At 38.2% G+C, this 26,881-nt stretch overlaps 1 protein-coding gene across 2 annotated transcripts in view; it reads right to left on the reverse strand.

The window, feature by feature from the left end:
- ME1 (malic enzyme 1) overlaps window positions 1-26,881 on the reverse strand; it is a 153,552-nt gene that overhangs the window by 730 nt on the left and 125,941 nt on the right. For both annotated transcript variants that reach the window (XM_086876440.1, XM_086876441.1), the window contains exons 8-13: window positions 25,896-25,993; window positions 23,862-23,975; window positions 11,270-11,375; window positions 8,321-8,463; window positions 6,128-6,301; window positions 1,459-1,557 (exon numbers count right to left, since the gene is read on the reverse strand). In XM_086876440.1, the coding sequence (XP_086732566.1) occupies window positions 1,459-1,557; window positions 6,128-6,301; window positions 8,321-8,463; window positions 11,270-11,375; window positions 23,862-23,975; window positions 25,896-25,993 (734 nt within the window). The remainder of the gene's footprint in view (window positions 1-1,458; window positions 1,558-6,127; window positions 6,302-8,320; window positions 8,464-11,269; window positions 11,376-23,861; window positions 23,976-25,895; window positions 25,994-26,881) is intronic.

Here is a 26,881-nt window from a genome sequence, read left to right on the forward strand (position 1 = left end):
ACCATCTCCCCAAAGCACTGTAAGAAAAGTGTAATTTCTTCAAAGCTTCCATGCTCCTTGCATATTAGAGAAGTTTAGTATTTGCCATAGCTTGATAATATACTTCAAAAACAGCAAACTGATGGGAAAACAGTAGTCCTACACAGTGCACAGGATAGCTGGGGGAAATACAAATATTTGCTTGCTCTTTTCTCACCCAGACCATACCTAACTGAATCAATTATGCATCACAAATACAGCTGCAACCAAAGTTAAGTTTAGAAGGGGTTGGAGCTCTCTCAACACATCAAAGTAGCCTCTGACATCTGAAGATCACCTACTTGAGAAACAAATGTCTTCAGACTGGACATTCATCTGTGAAACAAAGGAAGTCTGGCAGACAGGTTTTATGCATCAGCACTGTGAAATCTGCTTGAAACTAATTGGCAAACACTCTAATCCTCCTCCTTTGAATAAAAGGAAGACACTCTTCTTCCTGCTTTCCTTATCTCTCTATAAAACATAAATGTTCTAGTTTGGTGAGAAGCTGAGATCTCAAGTCACCTTATTAAAACTTCTTTTCTAGGATTAATCTGAACCCCAACTCAGTTTGATTGAGAAACACTTTGGGTGTTTATGTAAGGATATGTTCAGGTCTGTGCACATAATTATTGTGGTTAGGTAAGGTCTGAATTCATACCCAATGCTTGGTATTCCAAAATATTTTGATAGTGTTATTCTCCTGGAAAAGGCAGAGGCCATTGCTAAACCTCTTGGGTTGGGTTGTATGAGCCAGAAAAAGTATTTGCAGGAATAAAGTTTCAACAGAGAACAGGCAGAAAGAATCACTTGGTAACATTTTCCTTCTTTTGTATTTTCTACATCATGCACAAATAGAAGAGGAATTTATATCCCTGTGTTTCTGCCAAACACAAAGCCAGTTTGATTTCACCTGAGGAATTTAAGTAACATTTTCACATGTACAGAACAGAGTTACTACTTGCCTAAGAAGACATGAACTTTGAGAAGGATTTTTCTTTTCTTAAACATACAGAATGAATGAAGCTATAGAAACTGTTTTAAGTATGAGGGCTCCTTGTTATTCTTTCAAAAGCATATGGAGCAGAATTACTCACAGTAAAGTGACAAAGAGAGAAAACAGTAATTGTAGATAAAAAAGGTCACAGAAGACAAGCAAAAAGTTGAAACTGAAAACCATGAAGGGCCAAAAGCTGTGCAGCTGGCATGACTGTGGTAGACAGCAGAACCTCTGCTCTACAGACATACACACTTGCTACAGTTCCACAGCTCTCCTTGTATTTGGATTACATTTATGAATTTAATATTTAATTTTGAAACTGCTACGTGTCAAATATCGATTGACATAAACCAGCTTGTGTGAAGGTGTGTTAAGTGTAAAATCAAACCATGTAGAGTTGGTGGGAAGACAAAAAGCCACAAAAGGCTGAAATGACTTACCCTCACAGCGATTTTCAGTGACACGTCCTGAATGGTGACTAATGGAGGGTAGAGGCGACCTTCCTGCAAATTCTCTTCTGTAACTTGCTGCGCTATAACCTGAAATAACACAGGCATGTTTAACTTGACATGCAGATGCAGCTGTAGCTTGATTAGACAGTGATATTGTCTTTAGCAAAGAAATGTTTGGCAAATCACACAGATACTGCTTAATCCACCTAGACAGCATTTTTTAGAACCACCTTTGTCATCAGGAGAAGCTACACAAGAATTAGAAATGTAGGGAGTTACACCTTTTTCTCATTCAGACAATAAAAGTTAATTAAATAAGTCCATGACACACATAAACTAGCAAACAGTTCATTGTGAGATATAAATTCCAGATAACAACTGCAGCTGGGTCAAAGACTTCTAAAATATAAAGAAGCACCTGTCATTCTGACAGTTGTCACATTAACTTGTGTAGGGAACAGAACAGAAACCCTTAAGTGTAAAATGCTCTGAATGAAATAACTGGCAGTTGGCATTTCTGCTATCATTAGCTACAATTTCTTTGTCTTTGGGGACTTGAATTAGCCTTTCAGGGTGACCCAGACGTGGATAGAAGGAAAACTCTCCTCTGCATAACATCTGATGAAGACATGACACACCAAGAGGTTCTGAAAACACCAGGCAAGTCCAGAAAACACTGAGACTTGCAACTGGTAAAAAAGCCCAAAGAGAAAACAAGAAGTGTACTTTTAAATGAATATGCTAGGAAAATACTTTCAACAAATCACAAAAAAACCTTCCGCAGTTTCTGCAGCATGTGGGTAACAGGACCCTGCACATACGCTTGTCAACATCTAGGACTGCATCAGAACAGGTGTCTGGATGCATCCCTTCCAGCAGAAGTAGGTAAATAATTTGAACTTAAGTAACTCCAGGTGCAAAAGAGCTCAATGTTCTCTTGTGCAGTCTATCCAGAATGTTGGTAGTTGTCCTAAGCTTTTCCATTTGGAGTTAAAATACTGACAAGAGCAACAGTTCTCAAGTATAACAGATGAAGAAAAAGTATTTGTTTGCCTTTAAACCTGATCTTGATAAATACAGCAGAGAAAACCCCTCTAGGGGGAGCTAAGAGAATATGAAATCAAGTTACTGCTCTCCATAACCAGGTTATTTCAAAATGACACACAGCCCTTTGATATGCACCTGAACCTAAGGAGACGCTTACAACATGAGGTCCCTGATGTTAACAGCTTAAGAGAGCTCTGCAGGAAAGATGAAAGCTGAAGAAATAAACAGCAAGTTGCTCTTACTACATCACTGAAAATTAAAGGTTCAGGAGTGGAGTACTTCTCTTTTGTGATTGTGTTTTTCGATAGAGGACAAGCCACAAAATATTTGGGCAGTGCTGATAGTGGGAGAGGTAGCAAGATCAACTGTATAGATGCCATGCTGTTCCTGCAGACATACTCCTGTAACAGCATTGAAAACTATGCAAAAACACAAACTCCAGCATTTCCAAAGAGAATGACACCCTCTTCATGTGGTGCTTCAAAAACACTCATTGAGAACATCAGATCAGTGGCAGGGGAAAAAATGAGGAATCAACTTTTGGGATTACTGAGAAAATAAGAGGTGTCACAGAAAACATTGTACCAATGTATAAATCCAGAATGTAACACCATTTTGAGCAGGGTGTGGTTTTTCTCCACATACTTCAAACAAATATGGGGTAGAATCATGAAGTGGGTATAGAGAAAAATGATCAAAAATTATTTTTTGATCAAGGAGACAAAGAGAAGACTGAAAGGAAATGCAAAAGACAACTGAAGGTGAACATTTCTTATGGCACTGTAGGGAAACCAAATCATCAAACAGCAGAAAATTGTGAGTTTCTTTTTCCACAGCACTCATAATTAAATTGTGACACTAACTGCCAAAAGATGTTCAAATGTATAAACATGTTTAAAAAGCCACTAGGCTCATTTATGAAGAAAAAAATCCATACAGAGATAAAACATCCAGCACAGGAAGGCCATACAGTAAATGTTGCCAGAATCTGAGAAGCCACTTCAGCAGATGGATCACTGTGTATTTCTCTTATTTATCCTCTTTCCCTTTACTTCTGTTACTGATTGCTTTCACAGGAAGATACCAAGCTGTATAGACCCCAGCTGCAACCCAGTATGGTTATTTTCATGTTTTAAATATTAATTAATTCAAGTTTTTAATAGAAAAATTAGCGAAGCATTATTGCAGAACCTAAATGAAAGGCAACCAAGACAAAATGGCATAAAGCAAGTGGGGGCATCTTGGTTTTTGGAGGACATATTCTCCATAATAAAAAGATTTTGTGGGATTATTTCTGAATTAAACTTGGGATCAAACATGCAAGAATATTTCATTAGTTCATAATTCTCTGCCTCTTTTGTTGTGTTTGGTAGGAGTTAAAAGAATAGGACATCCCTTATCATCACAGAACAACAGCCCACAGTTAAGAGGTATTACAGCTTAAGTACCTTAGATTTATCATCCAAAATCAAAATTACACTCTATTTTACTTGTCAGGAAGAAAACAACATTGAATGAAAAATCTGTTCTAGTTATAACTACTACTTACTTGTGACTTCAATCAGATTTAATTGGAGAGGTCACAAAGCAAGGAGGAGGAGGAGGAGGTGCAAGCATGCAGTTTGGGTTGCTTACTTTTTTTAATTTCTTTTTTTTCAGGTAAGCTACCTTGGCAATCTAAGAAGGTCCCTCTACTCAAAATGCATGGGTTTGGTTCTCTAAATTTTGCAGCATCTTGTATGCTTCCATTTCAAATGAAGAATACTAAGCACTATTCTAAAACCCCCATGAAACTATTCTGATTTTATCCTTCCATTAAAAAAGCCAAGAAAATGAAATAAAAAGAACACTTTTGCTTTTGCTTTGCAGTGCAATTATTCAGCTAAGGGCCTACACAGCCCTGCCAGCCTTCACACCCCTGACACCTCTTCTGGCAGACTCCTCTGGCACCCATCAGCTCAGCTCACCCAAGCCTTACAGCCCCTCACATGTAAGGAGACCAGATATGAAAGGCCTGAGCTGGGAGCAGTAAGGGGAGCAGATACACAGGGATCCTGCCACCAACAGAACCTTCTATGCAAGACAAAACCCACATTTTTATATGTCAAACTTTTCTAGAGATTTTACTAAGGGAAGGGAACTGTACAGCAAAACCTGTACCAAAGAGTCAGGGAAGAACCTCTACCTCAAGTGGGAATTTAAATGCGTCCTCACAATTTCTGAAAATATTTCACTTCCCTGACTGTTCCATGTCTTTGTTCAGAGCTGATTTTTTTTCTGACTTCATAGATTGTCACATGAAACACAGTTCAATCCACACATGTGCCACCTTTTGTCATCAGCTCTCGCTATATAGGAACCATTTCACACAAACCAAAATGAAGCAACTTCTACAATGAAGTAAGGCAACTCTAACACAGCAGCTTAGACCACGAAGTGAGTATCACTGTATCCAACTGAAATTACAGGGGAGGATTTAAAGGGAAGATATAATTATCCAAAGGCTTAAGAGATGGATCATTGCCCTTCTATGATGGTTAAAGCCAGTGGAGACAGGCTGGACTTTTTACTAATTTTAAAGATGGAAATTGTGAATGTCTTTCTTACAGAGGGCAGGTTGTTAGCAAACCTCTTTAGACATGCCACAGCATGCACCTTCAAAAACCTGTGAAAGTCAAACAAGGACAGCATGCAAGTGCCTACCCCTTAAGAAAGTTTTGTGTGACATACTGCCTGTCATAGGACCACACTGCCTATTAGCTGTCCTTGAGTGATAGCCAAGGACCACTTTCTTCCCTTTAAACCATGAAGAGCACAGAAGGAGCAAGAATCTGGAGTGAAATATTCCTTAGAGAAGCTGCAGGAGCTGAATAGTGCATTCACACATCTGCTAATTGGTGCAGCTTTTCTTCCCCTTTTTTTATTGTTCCAAACTTCTAATGTTCCAATTTATTGCTTGGTAGCCTCCTTGGTGCACTACCTACATTACCAATGTACACACTGCACTTTGATGAAGTGCTGTGGATTGTAACTGGTATGAACTGGACTGGGCAGAAATTCCCCCTGAAGTGAGCCTGGGTCAGTTGGAGTTAATGTGGTAAACTGAGGACAGCCTTCTTCCTTATTTCCATACCCTTTAAAAACCCCCAGAATATCAGGCTTTCAATTACTTTGCATGGACATGGCCAGACCAACATGCATTACCCAGGGCTTTCTAAGTCCAATTCCAACACTTTTTGTAAGCAAAACACACACACGAGTCACCCCAAAGCTACTAACAGCAGTAATACTAATTCCCTTCAATCTAAAATCAAACCTTTGTGCCTGTGCATGCAAACTGTACACATGTGTATTTACCTGTGGTAACACAGTACTGAAATCTTTCTTTTTTTCCTTCCCAACAGAAGGTAAAGTTTAAGTCAGGTGACCCTAGGCCAATTATTAACTCTTTTAAAATTACTTGTTCAAATACAATTTATAAAGAACAATACACTGCAAATAAAGGCCTTACACAGAAAGCAGTATTTTTCCTGTTTTAAAGTTTAGCTCTTCCTGCTTAATTGCTCATTAATACTAAGTCACTAAATGTAAATAATTTTGAATACAGTACCTCAGCAGTAGTGAGGAATACATCCTCATCAATATGTCTCATTCCACATGAAATAACACCAAGGGCAACTCCTGGGAACACATAGGAATTGTTACCCTGGCCAGGATAGAGAGTTTGTCCACTTGGAAGAGTGACAGGATCAAAAGGACTTCCACTAGCAAAAATCCCACGTCCCTAAATTGTAAGAAGAAGAAGAAAGCACATTAATTGAGAGATTTCTGTTGAAATATTTCTCACATCCTTTTAAATATCCACAACTGTGGAAGCTGGGTTGCAGCTATTTAGCATCTCTTCTGAGAGGGTGTTAGAGCTATTTTCCTGAATATGTCTCAAGAACACAGAGTGCTGGAGATCACTGGTGATTCTCTGTGGCTGTCTAACCCTTTTGTAGAAGGAGGGAAACTGAAGGCAGCAGTCATTACTCACTTTGTGCATCCATGTCAGAAGAAGCTCCATGGGAAGTACAGAGTTGTAAAACCCAAAGTGGGCAATACTGCTATGGTAGCAACAGGTGATGCTACACTGGACTTTTTTCCCAATAGCAAAACACCCCAAAAAACAACACTAAGGCAACTAAATGTTGCACTTTTGGATGGGGTGATTTCTGAGGAGCTATGGGCAGGCAGAACTCTTTTCTCCCCAATCCCCCACTTCAGGCCTTTGAGCCCACTCCACAGCTCAACAGAATGACAGAGGTGCAAGCTCTGTCCCAGGAACATCGTCCCATAGGGCAGCAGCACAAGTCAGAGTGGAACCTCCTCCACCAGGACCTTAGGGGTCCCCTTTGTAACACAACGAGTAGGGTGAGGGCACCAACAGCTGCCTGATAAAACATCAGAATGTTTCCCAGCATGTTTTTGGGTAATGCCAGGTACAGCTGTGGCTGGCAGGGCCCAGATATCAGGCCCAGACTGGTGCAGGTCGGCAGCAGGGAAAAGCTAGCCTTTTGGGGGAATTAAGGGATTTAGCTACATGGGTACAAGTTATACTGTAACACTTGTCTTGAGGACAAGAGATCTGCCTCTCACTCAGTTTAGGTTGTAGTAGGATTGGCACTGCACAAGCTCAGTGTCTACAGCCCAAAGGCCCCTGGCTCCTGCCTCTCTGGGGACGGAGCACCCTTGAATTTAAGCAGCAAATTTAGGTGGGGAAGAAAAGCCAGCCTTTATTTATGCAAGCACTGCTAAAGTGATAAATATCACTGTTAAATACTTCAGAGGCACTTTGGATCAGAATATCTCTGCCTGTTTTAGAGAACTGGAAACTGAAATGCACTATAGTGCATTTTAAAATAGGCCACTGTTGCTATTCAGCTCTTCAGAAGAATATTCTGTTTTGTTTGGTGTAATGCACTGTAATTCTGGCCTGCTTATTATATGTTTTGGTGAAAGATCAAATACTTCAGAGTGTCTTTTGCTCTGTTTAATGCATGTGGTTACCCACTACAACCAACCCTTCATGTAGGTTGCTTCCCTGGCTCCTGCACTGTGCTGTAATTACATCCGTGCTGTGGAGAATGGACATGCTAAATTTGTCTTTTAAACACTAAAGAGAAATTGTCATTCAAAATGCCCTGTATTTGACAAGAAATCCAAATACATCCACTATGGAACACGTACAGTCAGGTATAAATAGATTTTAAATTCTGGCTGAATTACAGGATAATGTGTTTATCAGTACTTCTATAATAAATAAGCAAGCACAGTTCTCTTAATTTTTACCTACGTTTATGTAAAGAAAGCTTTGTAAGAAGAGTCAATTACCCCAGTTCTTAATACAGAATGATTTTAAAGATTCTGTTTCATGTATTGAAATATTTTCTTACCCTAAAGAGTATTTATGAAATCTCATATGAAAAGCATGCCTCTGTGTGTATATATTACACAAAATGGTATAGTTCAGAAAAAGACAATGCTTTAATGATTGATGGTGACTGATGCTTTGGTTTTAAGACTATGAGTGTTGCCTACACCAATGAAAGCTATGAAATGTTTTTATGAGAGCGCAAGCATGCAGCAAATTCAGTGAAATTGTCTTGACAAAATCTGAAAAATTGGTTACTTAAGTAATTTTATCTATGTACAGAGACATGATTAGTGCCTGCTACTCCACCCTCTGTCCTCCTCCCTTTTAAAATTTAATTTCAGATTTACTTTTCATGACTTATACAGAAAAATGTTACTCTTTGGTTACCTCTGTGTATTTGTAGCACTGCTCAGCAGTACATTCTGCTTTGCTGGTGGGATTGCTGAGAGCAAAAATTATAGGATGTTTATTTAGAGCAGCCATATCCTGAAGAATCTGTGTAGTAAAAGCACCACCAACTGCAGCAACTCCTGAAAAAAAAATACACATAACAAGTAGACAAATTAAATTAGTTCAAGGTAAGACACATGTCACTTGTAAAAGAACAGAGCTCCTTTTTCTGTCTCTCTCCCTCTTTAAAATGGAGTTCAACCTTTTTACTAATACATAGTTGAAATAAAGTTTTGTATAAAAGATTTTGCAATAGTGAAACTTCAGTATTATCCCTAGCATAAGGCAGAATCTATTCACTCCTGTACAATCTGGTGAATTTCTCCCTTCCCTTTTCTCAGGCCCTTTGTGTAAGATAAAAATGTTATTACCTAACCTGCAGCTAGGTCCAGTATGGACTAGCTCCAGATCCTGAAGTTTTGTGCTACAGACTGGATAGTTTTTCCCAAATCCAATGTGTCAGATTTCAATTTTTTATGACATGATGAGTAAAGTCTCTGCCTTCTACATCTGAGCTGACAAATAGTAATTTTGAGTCTAGGCCTTCCTTAATAGCAACAATTTTTAATACATCCCTCTTCACTGCACCAGAGATGCTTTTCTATTCCCTATACTGTCCACACTTATAAATGGATATTTATAGGATATAAATATTCACTCATAAGAACTGAATGCCACTGTTGAAGGATGAAATCATCTGACTTAGGTTGCATTCTGCTGCACTGTGGACTTGCAGCCAGTACTTAGATCTTGGACTTCAGACAATTCATGACTGAAGAGGGGTGTTTGATATTTTTGAGATGCCAAGTACACCCGTACGTCTGAATAATCTACAAGAGCTGGGAATTGAAGGATATCCACACCTTCAGTGAAAATAAACAGATAAACAGATCTTGGAGTAAAACTAAGGATCTTTATTCTACCAGAGGCCCATCTTCCCTAGCTTGGAGAGAAGGCAGCCTCCTTTGTCCACAGAGACCCCAGTGCCTGACACCCCATTCTGCTTTCCACACAGCATCTGAGTTTCAAAAGCAGGAAAAAGAGTTTGTTTTCCCTCTCTTGGGGAGTGGAAATGGATTAAAAGCCAGGCAGGGAGAGGAGAGCCTGGAACTTGGGCCCTTCTCAGGTCAGTACTATAACATCTTGTCACTGATGCTCAAACGAGCATCCTGACAGTGCCCAGTCTAAAAGGACAGCTTGGGATCTGCCTGATCACACAAGGTCCTTAGGGGAAGGTGAAAGCAGCCCTCACCACCCAGAGTTGGCTCAAAGGTTGTGCTTCAGGACTAACATTTCTTTAAGGCATCTCAGAGTATTTTCTGTCTGATTCCACATGGAACATGATATCACCTGTCACATGCTACTATTTTTTGCAACTCTGAGCTCTCACTACTTCCCCTTCTATAAATAGGCAAGGATGCTTAGATGCAAAAGCTCTGATAGACCAGCTGAACCACTCTGTGTTTGATGAACAGGTGTATAAGAGCCTGTTACACACCTCAGTTTCCATTTAAATCTTCAGTTGCCAAGTGTTGAATGTCTTCTAAAACAGCCTCTGGACAGCCAACAGTAAGAATGACAACTATCTTTAGATTTAAAGTAAAATTTGTTTTGCACTTACGGCTATTTTTTTTTTTTAATTACAGTTTTTTATGCTGCAGTTTTATCTAAATTAAGGCTTTTCCTTGAGCCGTTGCAGGCAATGAAATGTGTATAAGAATTTGCTCAGACAGAGCTAAGTAAAACAGTGGGAGGAGGACTACCAACATATTTCCCCCCATGACTCCTGGTACTCTGGGGAACATACTGAATGTCTAACTATGCAAACCAAAAATCCCCTATATTAGTTTCTATTACTGTTTCTGATGGAAGAAACTTCATTATACAGAACTGATAAGAAAAAATGACCTTGAGGGAGAGTTACATAGGTTTATACATAAAAACTGATACACAGTAAACCCCGTATTTCATAACAGAAAATCTTCCCTAAGCACCCACACATTTATCTGGATAAACATTCATTCTACTCTTCTGTCCCTCTAGCTTTTTCAGCCTTGTAGTATACTAAGTAAATTCTCTGGATCACTTGGTCTCCTCTTCCAATCATATCTTCTTGTAGTACAGGAAAAGAAACACTTCATTTACCTCACTGATGACCACTGGCAAAAGCAGATTTTACTGAACAAGGAAAATGGTGTAGGCACAGTGAAAAAGGTAGTTGTTAAAATGTAAGATAATTATCACTTAAATTATAGTTCAGTTTTCTAGCACCTGATGAATGACTTTACTGGCCAGACAGATTAATCTTCAAGTCTTACTTGTTGTTCATTCCTGAAACTGTCACTGAACTACAACAGCCAATCTATAGAGAGCTAAGAAATCCATTACTGAGATCACAGCCCTTCAGCTTTTACAAAAGAAAAAGCCCTTGTAAAATCTGCATTTGTTCTGCATAGAGGATTGCTGGCTAAGGACCTAAATGTGAGCAAAAAGAAGACTCAGATACAACACCCTCATATTTGCATAGCTCTACATGAACTTAGCTTGGTTTTCTCACTCTGAGTTTGAGGTTGTTTGTATTACACCTTCCAAATTATACCAACAGTAATTTAGGAAGGTGGTAAGGTCCTCCATCAGATGTTTAAACCCAGTCAGATTCTTCCCCTGTAAAATGGATGGCTCAGAATGAAAGCAGTGTTACATGCTTGTATAGTTACTATTTGTTCAATCGCTTAATAGAGTCCATTATGCACCCAGTATTTTCTGAAAACACACAAAGGTAAACTCTGTTCAGAGGAACTTGATCTTCTCTTCAGACAAAGCCATATCCCCATTTTTTTTTTCCAACAAAGAAAAAGGTCATTGCTTTAAAGTCAAAGAAATTACCTATTAGCACAGTCGGTTTTATATCTTTAACAATATCTTCTAGATTTTTCATTTCACCATGTTCGTGGGCAAAACGCTGTTTCTCATGTGTTAATGAGGCACGCCCCTGAGTACAGAACAACAAGAGAAATATATTTAAGTTTAATGGAACCTAATATCCTGGGATAATCAAAGTATCAGTATACAAAGTATCTGGTTTAACGAATCCTATTTTCATTTCTACTACTGCACCTATTGTATCAGCCAAAGTTACACTGTGTACAGCTAAATGCTTAGGATAATTTAGGACTAATCTATTTATCTAAGCAGTCAATAAATTCAGCAATCGTACTTTAAATCTAAAATAGCTGTAGGAGACCATGGTATTAACATCTATTTGAGCAATTATATGAGGTTTGTAACTAAGCAAAATAAAAATAGTTCCTCCTAGCTTTTTCAGTTTTGCTCTGTGTGAGTATTTAGACTTTTCTTCACATTTTTCATCTTTAAGTCATTCATTATTAAGGATGGAATAAAAATAATTCTAACCAGATGTCTGATGTACTGTTTCTGCATTAACAAAATTGACTCAGCTGTGAAAAAACTTTTGCCCTGATCTCTACTGGCAATTTCCACCGACTGCTGCCCAACAAGGTTTCCAAATGGAATATGATAGATGCAGGAGAAAGGGCCACAGAGTATCACTGACATTGACTTGGGCTGCACAGTGGGTTTGAGCTCAGTGTAACATGGAGTGCAGGGCGAGCATGGGACAGAGTTTGTCAAAATTCTGTTAGTTGTCTAAATATGCAGAGCTTTGTCTGTACAAAGACATCTGAACACTTCAGCAGGAAAGTTTAAAATGAGCACACTTCTGCCCCTCACTTTAGTCTCATGCCTGCAGAAAATATCACTGCAAAGGCACTTCTCAAACACAAGTCTAGAGGATGGTTCCAGCCCTTCAAACATCTTACCGTTTCAGACAGAAATACGCAGATTAAACAGACGTATAGGGACGTACATGAAGAAAATTGAATACTGAATGTAATTTTGACCAAATAGCCACAACAGATATGTATCGTCTCCCCAGCCACACCTTTTACAACTGATAAAATGAAAGTTTCTTTAATCTTAGTAAGATTATTAACGGTACAATTTAGTACTGGAACAGAATTCTTTCCATGATTCCATCAAAGTTCACAAATTTGAAAATTTGGGCTCAATTTAGGTCTGCATGCACCATCAGACATAAGCCACGATTAGTTTTTACAACAAAACCAGGAAAGCTGATGCTTCATTTCAGACCACAGTTCTGCAGTGTGGCAGCATGTGGCCGTGCCAGTCCCGTCACTGAAGCTCCTCTGCTGATCCTGGCTCAGCTACCACCAGTGGCTGTTTCTCATTTCCATCGGCAAGGAAAGAGCTTCCATCCCAAGGGTGCCACAGGAAGCTGTCCTGTGGTCAGGGCTGACTGAGCTGCTCTGCCCCACAGCATGCCAGCAGCGTCTTTTGGCCCACCCATGATTACAGGGCATTTTTATAGAGCTTTCTTTTCTACACATTTTTTTAACTGGATAGGCTTATGCAGGTCTTGAGTGTTCTCCTAGAGTGATCAGCACAGAAATACTGAGATAGGGGCACTTGATTTCCTTTGTGGATAAAATGTGGTATTGTCATCCCTGAGGAAATGCTGCAGTATTAATAATTTTTGGCATGTTCATGCCTGAATCTTTCCACCACCGTATGCATTTTGCAGTCTGTCATTTCCCAGCATCCCAGCAGATGTCCCCACAGTCTGCACACACACTTTAGGCCCATCTCATTTTAAAGCAGGAATTTTCCTTAATGTTTTCAAGGGAAAAGTATGAAGCTTTCTTTTTAGTCAGCAAAGAAAAAGAAACCTCAACATTTATGACTTCCAGACCAAAAGCTTGTTGCTAGGATTAACTCAAAATACTATAATAAAAGCCACTTCTCATTCTAATCTGCTGATTGGTTGGAATTAAAATGCTTGGTGGCAGGTTTGCTGAGGAGCCAGGAGTGAATGCCCTGGGCCACCATCCAGTCCAAGGCTGATTCTTTAGATGGTTCCTTAATGGCTCATCATGCTGCTGCTGGAGAGGCCAGTTTTCCATCTGACCTTAAGACACAACCTCTAGGAGACTGCCTTGAGCTACCAAGGAAAAAAAAAAAATCACCTCTTCAGGCTGTGGCAGGCTGGTAGTTCTGACCCCCTCCAGGATCTGCAGATCTGAACAGATTGCTCAGGAAAGGTGACCTTTGGCTTTTTTCCTCAGACGTAACAGCCAAGAGATCAGGGCTGACATCTTAGTGGATAAAAATGTTGCTATTCTTTCATTTTCAATTTCAGTCAAAACAAATAACCAAAATCCTTCATGAAGGAGACTTACTTTTTTTATACAGTTTTATACTTGACCAGCTTTTGAGTAGTTGTTAAAACAGTTACTGATGAAACACCAGGGATCCAAAGTCCTGACACTGACAATGATCTCTCATTTAATTGGCTACAAAGGAGTACTCAAAACAGTAAGGATGTGATCCACTGCATTATTCTTCAGGCTGCTAGGTAGTGAGACTAGTGCTAGCCAGAAGGGTCAGCTCAGGTCAGATTCATGTCTGCTTTACCCTAATTTCTATCTGCTCTTGATTTCACACATGATATTCTACCTTTCTAAAAAAAATACTCAAACAAAATCCCCAATGCAAGTCAAAACCCAAACAATTTAAAATTTACTTATTTATTCAGCTTTTGTCTGAATTGGTTTGATCCCATTAGTCATCACAAATCATGTCTCCAAGTAAATATTTTTCTAACATATTAACTAAGAATGAAATATTAAATTATGTGGCTTAGCAAAAATAACAACAGCTATGTGCATAGAGATTTTTTGCCTGGAAAATGCTTATAAAAGAAATTATATGGTTGGGTTGTTTGGGTTTTTTTTAGTATATATATATTTTAAAATAAATTAGAATCATAGAACGATTTGGGTTGGAAAAGACCTAAAAGATCATCTCCTTCCAGCCAGCCTGCCATGGGCACAGACACCTTCTACTAGATCAGGCTACTCAATGCCCCATCCAACCTGGCCTTGAACACTTCCAGGGATGGGGTAGACACTATTTCTCTGGGTAGCCTGACCACCTTCTCTGGAAAAAAAAAAATTCCCAATTTCTAATATGAATTGACTCTCTTTCAATTTAAAGATAAAATCCCTTATCCTATCATTCCATGCCCTTATAAAAAGTCCCTCTCCACCTTTCTTATAGGCCCCTTTAGGTACTGGAAGGCTGTAGAAGGTCTCCTGGGGCCCTCTGTTCTCCAGGCTGAACAGTCCCAATTCTCTCAGCCTTTCCTCATAGAAGAGGTGTCAGAAATGTATTTTAATTGTTAATTCAGTGATCCCAAAGGAGCTACATAATACCTCCCTAAACTCTACATCCAAGATTTCAAGACCAGCCAGTTGATTTGATTACAAAAGTTGAATAGTTTAGAGGCCACTCCGTTAGACAGTATTTTTTTTGTCCACAAACTGATAAATTCTGAAGTTCTGCTCTCCACCAAGTAGAAAGGCAGCAGCAAGAGCATGACTAGCTTTCCTCTGTGCCCTGCCAACAGGGCAAGCAAGGGCTTGCAGGAAGGAAGAAACAATTCAGTTTTGTGCATCTTCCTTAAAATAAGGGGTTGCCAGTCCATTTAGCATGAAGTTCCAGACATTCATCCCTGAATGCCTATAGATGGAATGAGAAATCACAGAGTTTTTGTCAGCCAGCAGAAAGGATGGAGCCAAAATGCAGAAGTCTCAGTTCTGGATTTGTGTGGTTTACTGTCTTGTCTCCTTCCTGACACTGGAGAGATGCAAAGTGGCTGGACCTGTCAGTGCTGAGCTGCTCTGACTAAAACATCTTCCAGAAGCACAGAGAATGTCTTCTGACATTTCCATTTCCAGCCCTGGCTCAGTCAGCTTTTGTACTGTGGCTGCTGGGAAATGAGCAGTAAAGGATCAACACAAAGCAGCACAGATCAGAAATTGCTCTGGTCTGCCTACATCTCCATAATCCTAATTACTAACAAATTAGGAAATACAGGAAAAATAACAACAAATACTAACATGGCACACAGCTCACCGGTAATTCCTTTCTTCTCCTAATTGGAAAAAGAAAAAATGTAAAATGCACAGTACTTTGAAGAGTTTGAATGAGCTCTGAAGTTCTGTTTATGAAGCTCTGAGTCTTTTAAGTAGAAACATCATCTTCAGTCACATTCAGATATGCCTTCTAAGTCTTGCTCTTTCAGTATCATTAAAAATCCATGCAGTCAATGAAAAAGACTCAGAAAAATCAGCACTTTAAAGACCTTTAAAGACCAAACCTCTGTAGAATCTCATTGTTTCACTGAAGCACCTCAGTGCTCACCACACAGGGGAGAGATTTTTTGGAGAGATTTTTTCCAGGAGCTCCTCTCAAAGGCTGTTATTGCACTGTTGTTCAAATAGCTGTATGAAGACTCTCTCTAGGCCAGCCATCAGCTGTCTTAAGGTGTAGTATGTTTTCTATCATGTAGATGCATATGTAGATGTACATAAAGATGTATGTCTCTCTCCTGCATCAAGGGACACTACCCAAATCCACATAGAAAGTCTTTCACACTGAAATCCACAGATGAACCAAGAGATTTAATGTGATACCTGTGCAGCTGTTTAGAGGGGAGGACACAAACTCACAAGCTCTTTCAATAGAAAGAGGGAGGCAAAGCGAGAAAAAGAAGCCATATATTCTTCTTGCTTCTACTTCCCAAATGTATTCATCACCCCAAGAAAGAAATAAAAAAGCACCAAGATTATTTCCTTATAATTTGAAATTCTATATAATCTTATATGTTTTTCTTATCTTTTATAGAATAAGTAATTTTCTGGGGGCATTATAATAAGTTTTCTTGAATTGAAAAAAAAAAAACCCCAAAAGAAAACAAACCAGAAAATAAAGACAGCCAACCAAAAAAACACTAAAAACTAACGTACCATAAAGAAAATCATAGTATCTTTAATGAATAATCAGGCTGCCTAAATAAACTATACAATATACTTTCTCTAGAATACTTAATGTTGAAAATATTAACAATACTCAAAAATATTAACAATCCTTAAGTCCAAAGACTCAAAATAAAAATGCCAGAAATTACTTTTTAGTGGAAAAGTATTGCTTCTATCACAGTATAATTCTGTACCAAAAAACATTTGGGTTATTTTGCATTTGAACAAAAGAGAACAAAGCAGCCTGAAAACAGATATATTAGAAGTCACTGTGGTATCTGAGATGGAAAGTAATATGAACTAAATTCTTTATTAGCAAATGAATTACAAAGGTGGACTGTGTTAAATCAGCAGATGAAGTACAGAGATAAAGAAACAATAGCAGCATTCTGTGTGACATTATGCATGGAAGATGTTGGCAATCCTAAAATGTCTCTACTCCTTAATGGGTCAGTCATTGGTATTATATTTTATTATTACAAAATACAGTCCCATGAACGCCAGGACCTTTCAATTCAAGGAGCAAAAGGAATTAACAGGACTCAGCAGTTAACAGTTCTATGAAAAAATTGCTTATATTTTGGACTTGAAATGAAAGCAGTTCATAGGGAACAGATTCTGGGAGGGTTCTGAAGTTTTTCGTTTCAGGGTCTGATCGGCAGGGGTCAGGTTTCAAGCAAATGCACATCACAGTTTTCACAGAAAGTTACTCTTATCGTCACATTATAGCCAAATTGAGGCTCAGATAACAAACAAAAATGACCTATCAATAAAACCCTGAGAATTTTCATGGAAAACAGCTGTAAAAACAGGAGACCAGACTGCACAGCGAACATCTATATGGGAAATTAGAAAATGGGAGGCAAACCTTACAAATACCACCAATGCACAGGCTAACGCCGTGCCCTGTTTGAGCTGGTTCTGCCGGGGCTGCCCCATGAAGCAGGAATGAAGAGCAGAGCAGCTCTGTGTCAGTGAGGCGAGAGGCAGGGCTGGAAGCTCTCCAAGAACTGCTCTTCCCATCAGCTGGGAGGCAGCTGTGAATCAGGCAGAGCAGCCTGATGACTGCACTGTCCCACATTCGAGGCAGTGCTGGCGCTCGTCCCGTCTCACAACCAGGGAGGCACAAATCTATTTATATAAACACTTGCCTGCATTTCACTGTGTCAACTGTGGCTTATTTAAACAAGAGCTCAGAGATCAGTAAACAGAAAAATTAATAAAATAATTTGAGGTTCTTAAATACTGAAGACATGAACTACATAAGACATGACAACTTTAGACCAGTGAGCAAAGTAGTCCATTAGTAAGTTGAGTGTTTTCAACTGCAAATGATTTGGTTTTACCTGCATTTTCCCTGTGAGTTCTCTACTGCAGAGTTAAGAGAAAAACAAACAAAAAAGCAATTGTGAAAAAAAATGTGGTTAAGAGTCATGGGAGAAGGTGGTGAGGCACCTCCCTTCTAGGAGATGGTCTCTACGTGGAGTTTTTTATCTGTTTCATCATAAATCCATGGTCTAAAGGTTGTTGAGAGCTCTAGGCAGGGACTCCCTGGGGAGGGACCTCCATGGGGTGGCTCCAGAATCATGAAAGGGATGGCATAGGAGGTGCACAGAGAGCGGGCTGGGACGGGACAGGCCAGGCTCCCCCCAGCCAGAACTCCAGGACAGCATCAGGTACAAGAAGTCACACAGTGCAAAATAAAAAAGGTGGAGATATGGATACAGACTCACTGGGCAGGGTTTGACTTAAGTCCCAGGGCCTGCAAGTGACAGAAACTCCCGTGCCACCTCATTTAGGAACCAAAGAGTAGAGACATAAGCCCTCCCAAAAACCCCATACTGAGATTCTAATTATAAAGTGACAGTGTCTCCTGATCAGACCCATCATCTAACATCTAAAGGTGAAGAAAATACATTAAAACCAAACCAGGCAACTTGGGCACACAATTAATAAACAGTTTGTTGCCAACTGTGTAAAAAAAAACATATTTTGAGGAGACAATGTCATAATAATTGGCAATAAAGTAAGAAATACAATTCTGGTGTTGACTCTAAAGCACATTGTTAGAAAAGTAGGGCTGTTTTAGTCTTGTAAAATTTATAAAGTACCCTTCCCATGTAAATAAGCACACATGGTTAATAAGTTAATAAGGTTAACAGGCAGGACAAAATTTATAAAGACAATTATTTCAGGAAGATAAGACCTGAGAAGCAGAGCAAATCACAAATCCACAGAACAGTAGAAAATGGAGCAAATCAATCATTAATTTCAGTAACAGAGCATGAGTGAAAGAAATAATAAACCAGCAAATTAGGTCCCCATATCGTCAGTACATCTACTGCACACACTGACAAAGAGTTACATGCCAACAAAGGCAATGGGTTTTGGTGGTGTCTCTTTTAGAGAAACACCCCAGCAATCACCCTTTTGGCTTGTCCTCGCTTGTTTTCATATATTACTCACTGAGAGTGAGTAATGCCACGAGCATTTGGAGACAAATTAATGTTTCCTTTTTGCAAAACTTGTACTTGATATAGAACATGATAAATATGAGATGAAAGTGCACAGATTAATTCCCCAGACATCAGAAAAACTGATGAAGCAAACAAGGATTGCTTTGCTAGAATGTTACATGAGTAAAATAAGGCAGAAACTGCTTTGAATGATTATGGCACCTTGGAGATACCCAAGGCATTGCATTTTTTCTAAAATGTAAATAATTTTTTTGGCTCTAAGAGTCCCAGCCAGTTGCAGTCAGCCATAAAAGAACTGATCAAGAATAGAAGTGTCAGATTAATTGGCTGTTGATAAAAAGAAAGCTAGAAATAATTAAAAGCTAGCAGAACTGGCAGACAGTGGTATATAAAAGTTAAAACCATTATCAAATTCATATCTAGTATGAAATTGAAACTTTTTAAAAGAGTGATTATTGATAAAAAATTTTAAAAAGTCAGTAACAGTCTGGATGGGATTCAGGTCGATATGATATTTCATTGTGAGCTTTGAAAATTCTTTCACTTGTTCTATGAGTCTGGCACTGAAAATCTGGTATCATTCCCAAATGTCCTCCATCATTCTTCTCTAAGCAAGGACTGAACAAAGTATGTACCCAACTTTGACCAAACCACAAACTTTAATTAGGGTCATATCTTATGCCAGTTAATTGGTTGTGAGAATCTTTAGCAAATAAGATTGCCAGGGATAATGAAATGGGGGAAAAAGGATGAAAAATGAAACCCTTTTATGTGATTATCTACAGGTTTACCTGGTTACTTCCATTATAATCAATCAGGACCACAGAAATTGTTAAATTTTTGGGATCTATTTCAGTCTTCCTCTGATACTAAAAGATCAATATTCTGAGGCCTTCAGCCATCAGAACTCAGTGAATATTCTTGTGCTTGTCAGATAGGGTTTAAGATCACAAATTGAATGGATATTTAAAATAGAAATCACTCAACTAGCCACAAGTATTACTGTGCTGAACTAGAAAGAACAGAGTGCAAAACTGTCAAAAGAGACATCCATGGTGACTTAATCTTTAAAATTAAGGATGACATTCATCCCTCTGCAAAGGAACAACTTCTGTGCACTAGAGATTATGTGGTGTACAAAATGTAATGCTGCCTTGCAAATTACAGAAAAGCTTCACTGCAAGAGAAGCATGTTTGGCAGCCCAGGAACATTCCCTGTCCATCCTCAGCACAGGAGCAGCCATCTTTAGCAGAGGGTGGGGGGAAGTTTCTGCTAAGTCTATTTAAATACTAAAAAAGCCTTATTAACTGTATCACATTCGTAAGAATTTCCAAGAATCCTCTTGCTACCACCCTACCCTGCTCTTGGTATTGCATTAGAAAACAAAACAAAATGCAATAAAAGCCTTTGCAGCACACTACTGAAATGCTCAGACAATGGTGAACCTTGTGAACATCCTCACATTCTGCCTCTTCTCAACTAGTTGACACGAAAGAATTGACTGTCTTTAAAGTTCATGGACTAAGGCTTGGCTACTAATACAGCTAAACATGACACTATGGCAGCTTTAAAGAAGACACAAAATGTGTTCACCACACATCACATTTATGCAATATGTGGGATAAACAGAAAAAAGATATGGGAACACTGAGAATAAAGGAATGGAACGTGGGAGACATTACCCACCAACATGTTTATATAGGTAAATTCATCAGACAGATTGTGATTGTGTGATATTTCAGAACTAAAGATGAGGCCAACTGATTATATATAATCCTCAAGTACACAAGAGTGCAAAACCAACTTTAAAGTGTCTCTTAATTAAGCATTAACATTTCCATTTAAATACACATGGGATACTTAAGACATTAAGTTTCAAAAAGTCACACTGTTTAAGCAGCAAAATTCTAATGATATTATGATGTGCAAAACTTCCTCACCCACCTTTGGAAAACAGTTTCAAAAGGTAAAAACATTCTGAAGAAACTTTAAAAGACCAAACAACAACCCCAAACTGGTATCTACAACACTGTAAATTCTCAATTAGAAAATACAGAACACAACTATGGGCAGTGTAACAAACACAGCCTCCATCACCATCTCTTTCACCACAACATAGCAGGAAAGTTGGTCATCAGGTTTGGTTTAATGAAAACAGATGGTTCCCATGGGGGGAAAATAAAATTAACAGGAGAATGAAAACACAGCTGCACTTGAACTAAAATTAAAAAGCCACAAAGGAAAAATTCAGCAACAAAAACCTGGTAAGTGACTTCGTGGCAGCTTTTGAGGGTGGGAGAAGAAGAAAAAGGTGGAAACTGCAGCCAGGTCAACAACAGTTCCCAGGTTATTTTTCTTTGGATAGAACTGGTTGAAATTCTAAGGAATGCAGATGAAAGGAGAAACAATGTTTAAATCTATAGTAACATATTCAAAATTAATGATCAAAGGCCTGCATAGAATATAAATGATGTAAAAATTAGTTTTGTTGGACAAAGTAACTGCTGAGTCTTCAGCAATATTGTTATTTCTCATACTGCTTAAACAACCGATCAGAATATTTCTAGTACTAAAATGGTCTCCCTGCTTCACATAAAATTCTTTTGATCATGCAGGTTTTGGTGAGGCAAATTTTAAGGGACATTTATTGATCAGGTTTCCACTGATACATGTCCTTAGTAGGAAGAAATAAGTGTCAGTTCAGTTTATGCAAAAATTGATTAACTGGTGATCTATGCTCTGATTTTGGTAATTCTTACCTCTGCAATAATGAAAGGAATTTTAATAATAAAGTTCTTCTGATTTTACCTTGATCTCATAAATCTTCCTCATTTTACTTCTCTTATCTCATTTGTAAGAGTTTGGAAAGTTCTTCAAGCCTTGCAGCATTTTTCTGCAATCAGCTAAAGCCAAAATAATTTCCTAAGTGACCCTAAATCACAGCATTCTCTATCAGGCCAGAAAAAGGAATCAGGAATAGTTTAATTATTTACTCATTGTATATATAACTTCCCAGTAATTAAATCTCAAGCCTCTTGAGGCTTACCTTGAATTTACTTTCTTTGGAGGGAGGGTATTTTGCCCTTTTTTTTCCCCCTTAACTATTCAGGGGGGAACATTTTGCTACAGAAGAAAGCCAAGAGAGGACTCCTAGACCAAGGACACGTTTCCTTATGTGCAGCCCAGGCCTTGCACTGATAGATGTCCCTCAAACACAACACAGCAGCAAGTACCCACCCATTCTCAAGCCCCTTAGGACAGACAGATGGGAAAACTGGTGCTGCCAGGTCTTCCAGGAACACAAGTAAGGACCTGAAATACGCACTGTCAGTTCCTGCTGCTTGCATCAACATCTGGCCACAAATTCAGCCCTAATCTACCTCAGACAGCTGTTATGTCTGGTGATCACAAACAGTTCACAAATACACTCCAAGCAGGACACGAAATTCAGTGGACTGCTTTTTTGGACAAAACCCAAATTAAAGTTCCACCAAGAAGAATAAGCAGAGGAAAGGAACATTGAGGCTGTGTGAGACACTGATTGGTTTTGGCACTGCTTGAGAGCGCAGAAGTTCAAAAGTGGTGAGGAAAGAGTGCAGTCACTGAGTCACTAAAAATTTAGAACCTATTAAAGGAATGAGTCTCTGAGCACCAAGAGCAACAACAGGGATTCTCAGCTGACTGACAAATTAGCAGTGAGAGGTGCAAAGAGACTGGGACAAGAAACCAGGGAGCAAGAAGAAAGGCTGGTTAACCATCTTGGCTGGATGGCCATGCAGCAGAGACCACTTCTACTGCTTCCGGGCTGTGAAATTCCTACACTTCTGCCCCTGTTAGTTTGTTTCCTTAATCACCAGGAGGTAATTTTAATTCAATTGTATAATTTGATATGCCCAGTTTCCATGGTGAAAGAAATGGTGCAACCCGATTCCTCTCAGGCAACCTCAAGGTTTCAGCAATACACAGTCAATACACAGGCCTTCAGTCATTTGTGATTGGACATAATATCACTTAAAAATTATTAGATGAAAACCAAAAGAATTAAAAATACTCATTAAACAAGAAAAAAAAAAAAAGCACCAGAGGAAAAAAAGATCTGTGTCCTAGATACCTGCATTCTTCTGTATGTGATCAGGCTACTTTTGTGCCTTCTAGCAAGGGATGACCGAGATGACCTTGGTAATATTTGCCCATCTCAATGTCTATGATTGGACTATTTTCCCTTTGACAGTATGAGTGAAATGTGCTGTGATGCTGTTCAATAAGCCAGCAGACACTGCCTGCAGAATGCATCCTCCTGATGCACAGTTGTGTGAAACACAAAAGACCTTTAATATCAGGCAGCTAAAGAACACTGTGAAATGTGGTACCAACAAAGATGACCACAAATACTGCAAACTGACCATCAAGGTAAAAAGGCAAAGGCAACTGGCCTCTCATCCATTTCATTTAAGTAGCTCACAAACTATTAAATATATAACCACCTTTTAAAACATACCAGTTTCTTTATTCTGGCACATGGAATTCATATGTTTCTTTATTTTGGCACATGGAAGGAATGAGGTAAGGGTGACTGATGAAGTCTCTCAGCAGCTTCAAATTCTGACCAGTGTTGATAGCACTGCAGACCACAACATCTGCAACATGAGCTATATCACTGTGCAGAGAAGCTTTTTGTTGCAATGCATCTCAGTTTTTGCAAAAGGATGACTTGCCTGCCATCCTAGTAATGTGTCTGTCTTTGTCCAAGACTGTGCTAACAAATAATAGTCACATTTAGATGGGAAATATTAAACCTCAAAGCTGAACATTTCTTTTCTTACACATTTCTTGAACTGCTGAAAAATCTTCATTATGTGCTCATCCCTAATAGAAACAGAACAGGAACTCCAAGCATAATCATGCCCCCACCAAGTAACATGGCAGTCTGTCATTAATTTAATAAAATTTAGAAAATAAAAACAACTCACTATGCCAAGACACATATTCTTGCAGTTGCTTTCACAAGGAATATGTTCTTGTCTTTATCTACAGAATGCAAGTAGTATCGTGATATTTAAATAATGACAAAATTATATTACCTTTACAACTAATCCCTTCGAGTCAACCAACCATATTCTTTTGGTAGCTGCATCTTTGGATAGCCCTTCTTTTTCCATAGCCATAATAACAAGGTTTGCTATCCCCAGTGCAGCCTGAAGGAAAAAGAAGAAAAGTAGAGTACAGAACAAGAAATGAAAGAAAACCCCTGCTCACATATTTTACTTACCCACTATTTTAGATAAGTTTTCTAATTTTGTAAACAATAAAATTGAATGATTATTTTATCATTAAATAAACCTAACAAACTGTTGCTACAATTTGGTAATTAAAAAACGTAACACAGAAGAATAGCATAGATAAATATCAAATAATATAGAAAATTCGTAGTATAGATAAATCTTCAGATGGCTCTTAGACGGTGGAGAGCACAATAAATGTTGAGGCTGGAAACTAGAAAATGCTAGAAGTAACATTTATATCACATAATGACACTTCCAGCCCTGGGAGTGTTCAAGGCCAGGTTGGGGCTCTCAGCAACCTGGTCTAATGGAAGGCTCCCTGCCCATGACAGCAGGGGTTGAGCTAGATGGTCTTTAAGGTTCCTTCCAGTCTAAACCATTTTACCATTCTATGATATTCATCTCAGAATGGAAATATTTTTTTGTCTTTGAAATTTTGTAATTTAAGCTAAAGGAAATAACAGTCTGCATGCCAGAAAGTAAAGCACAAGAGCTTTTGCTCTTATCTTTCTCTAAGATGTCCATCAGAAAGGTAAGCCTCCTTTTACCTACCATTCATGTGTTTTGTAACTCTAGACTTGGCTGTGCTCCCAGTCAAAGCAGGGGAAAGAAAAACTCATGTATCAATCTTTTGCTGAAATGTGTTTCATTCTGACTGGATTTTATAATATTTCATCAAACAGATTAAAGGTCATACAGGCAGAGATTGAAAACCAGGCAATAAAACAAGCCAACAAACTGCTCAGTATTTCTGATTACAGACCCATATATGTATTTTTTGGCGTTGGTTCTGTTTCTTGTTCTTTATCACCAACTTTCACTGAGAACCAAGGTTTTCCTTTTTTCTTTGTTAAGAAAGAAGTATTTTTTTTAGAAACAGCTCCTGCATCAGGGGTGATAGCTACTATTACCTCTTTGCAGCAACAGCCACACTAAAACTATTAACAAAAAAATAAACATTAGACCACAAATTCATCTGCTTGTTGAACATGGAACAAAACCAGGGGAAGCAACTCCAGAGAGATGGATAGTCTTGACACAGTAAGGTGGTGACATGGCAGATATGGATATAAGCCATTCTGAAAACTGCAGACATAGCACCAAATATTTAATGAAATTAAAGAAGCCAGCATGGGGTTGTAGGCTTTAGAAAAGAGATGACAAGCCACACTGTAGATAAGCACAGCCTGCACTTGTGTGTCAGCGGCTTAGAAATTAATACTGAAAAATTAGTATAAAAAAATAGTGAGCATAAAGATCTTCAGAAATGGATGACCTTAATATGTAGAATACTGAAAAAATATATTCAATGACAAAAAAAAAAAAAATCAAAGGGGCACGTCTTACTAAATAATGCTGACTTGGGTAAATATGCTATATTTACTTCCTCCACTGAATTTCCTCATCTTTCAAAAAATGTTTTTCTTGGTTATATTGAGAGCAGTTCAATAATTTACAGCAGAAGAGCTAAAACTTGAAGTTCTAGAAAGGGAACAGATCTCCAAAAAATGTCTTATGAAAAACAAGAGGCTTCACCAGTTGATCAGAGATTTTTCTGTGAATTTACATTTGAACTAAAAAACAACTTTCAGCAGGTGTCAGTAATCATTCTACCCATTTAGTCTTCCTGTTCATTTGATACATATAATTCAATTAAATATTAATAAAAGTCATCATAGTACAATTTTCCCCATGTAATAATAATAATAGTAATAATAGTAATAATAGTAATAATAGTAATAATAGTAATAATAGTAATAATAATAATAATAATAATAATAATAATAATAATAATAATAATAACAATAATAATAGTAATGTAATAATACCTACCTCTCCAGCCCCCTGGAACAACACTGTGTGATCTGATAATTTGTTCTTGGTGATGCGCAGAGCTGCAAGAAGACCTGCAACAGCAACAGATGCAGTCCCTGAAAAAAAAAATTTAAAAAAAAAAATATTTGGTTATTCTCAAAACAATTATAAAACTTTACATTTTAAATAATACCACAGCATCTTTTGGCTAAAAGATACAAGTAGTGAGGGTAGTTACAAATAGTTGAGTGGAGTTGGAGTTTGCTCTACTTTAGTCTTACAAAAGTTAAACATAAGTGAGAATATCATTAGAGTAACATTAAATAAAATACAACAGATTGATTCTATGGATGGGTATAATGGCTAGGCCATTCAAACTCTTGTAAAATATTCTAGTCATCATCTTTTTTAGAACAAAGGGTGTGAGAATCCAAAGAGAAGTATTTTGAAGAAATACAGATACTGAAAATTAAGTTACTGGTTTCATTCTTTAAATAGATACACTTCAAGTACAGTAAAATACAAGGCTAAGATAAAACTTCATTTCTCATGGGGAGGTTGTCAGAGTATAATATCAAACTGAACATTTACAGAGAAGCTAAACTAGCTGAAAGAATAAAGCCAGCTTATTTAAGACTTCAGTCCTCTGTGACAGGGGTTTCAGTTTAGTATCTTCTAAAACATTGGAGGTACCTTTTAAATCTATCTTTGAGTTATGCCACACAGGAAAAAAGGCTAACATTTAGTTTTATGATTCTTTCTTCTCCAAAGCAGAACCCAGAGAACAAGATACCTTTCTCTCTTTGAATGGAGAAATTTTGGTCCTCAGTGTGAGAAACAGCTATTAATAAAAAGTAGAGCTAAAAAGAATTCAAGCAGGCATCTAACTCAAACTTGTTCACAGTGTCAGGATAAATCTAACCTCTGTGATTGCTGACATATTTTCCTCTAACTTGTCTTTAAGGTCTTCTTTCAAATACTCTTGTATCTCCCCAGCAAGCCAT

The sequence above is a fragment of the Cyanistes caeruleus genome, chromosome 2 (assembly GCF_971803275.1).
Source record: "Cyanistes caeruleus chromosome 2, bCyaCae1.hap1.1, whole genome shotgun sequence".
Lineage (NCBI taxonomy): Eukaryota > Metazoa > Chordata > Aves > Passeriformes > Paridae > Cyanistes > Cyanistes caeruleus.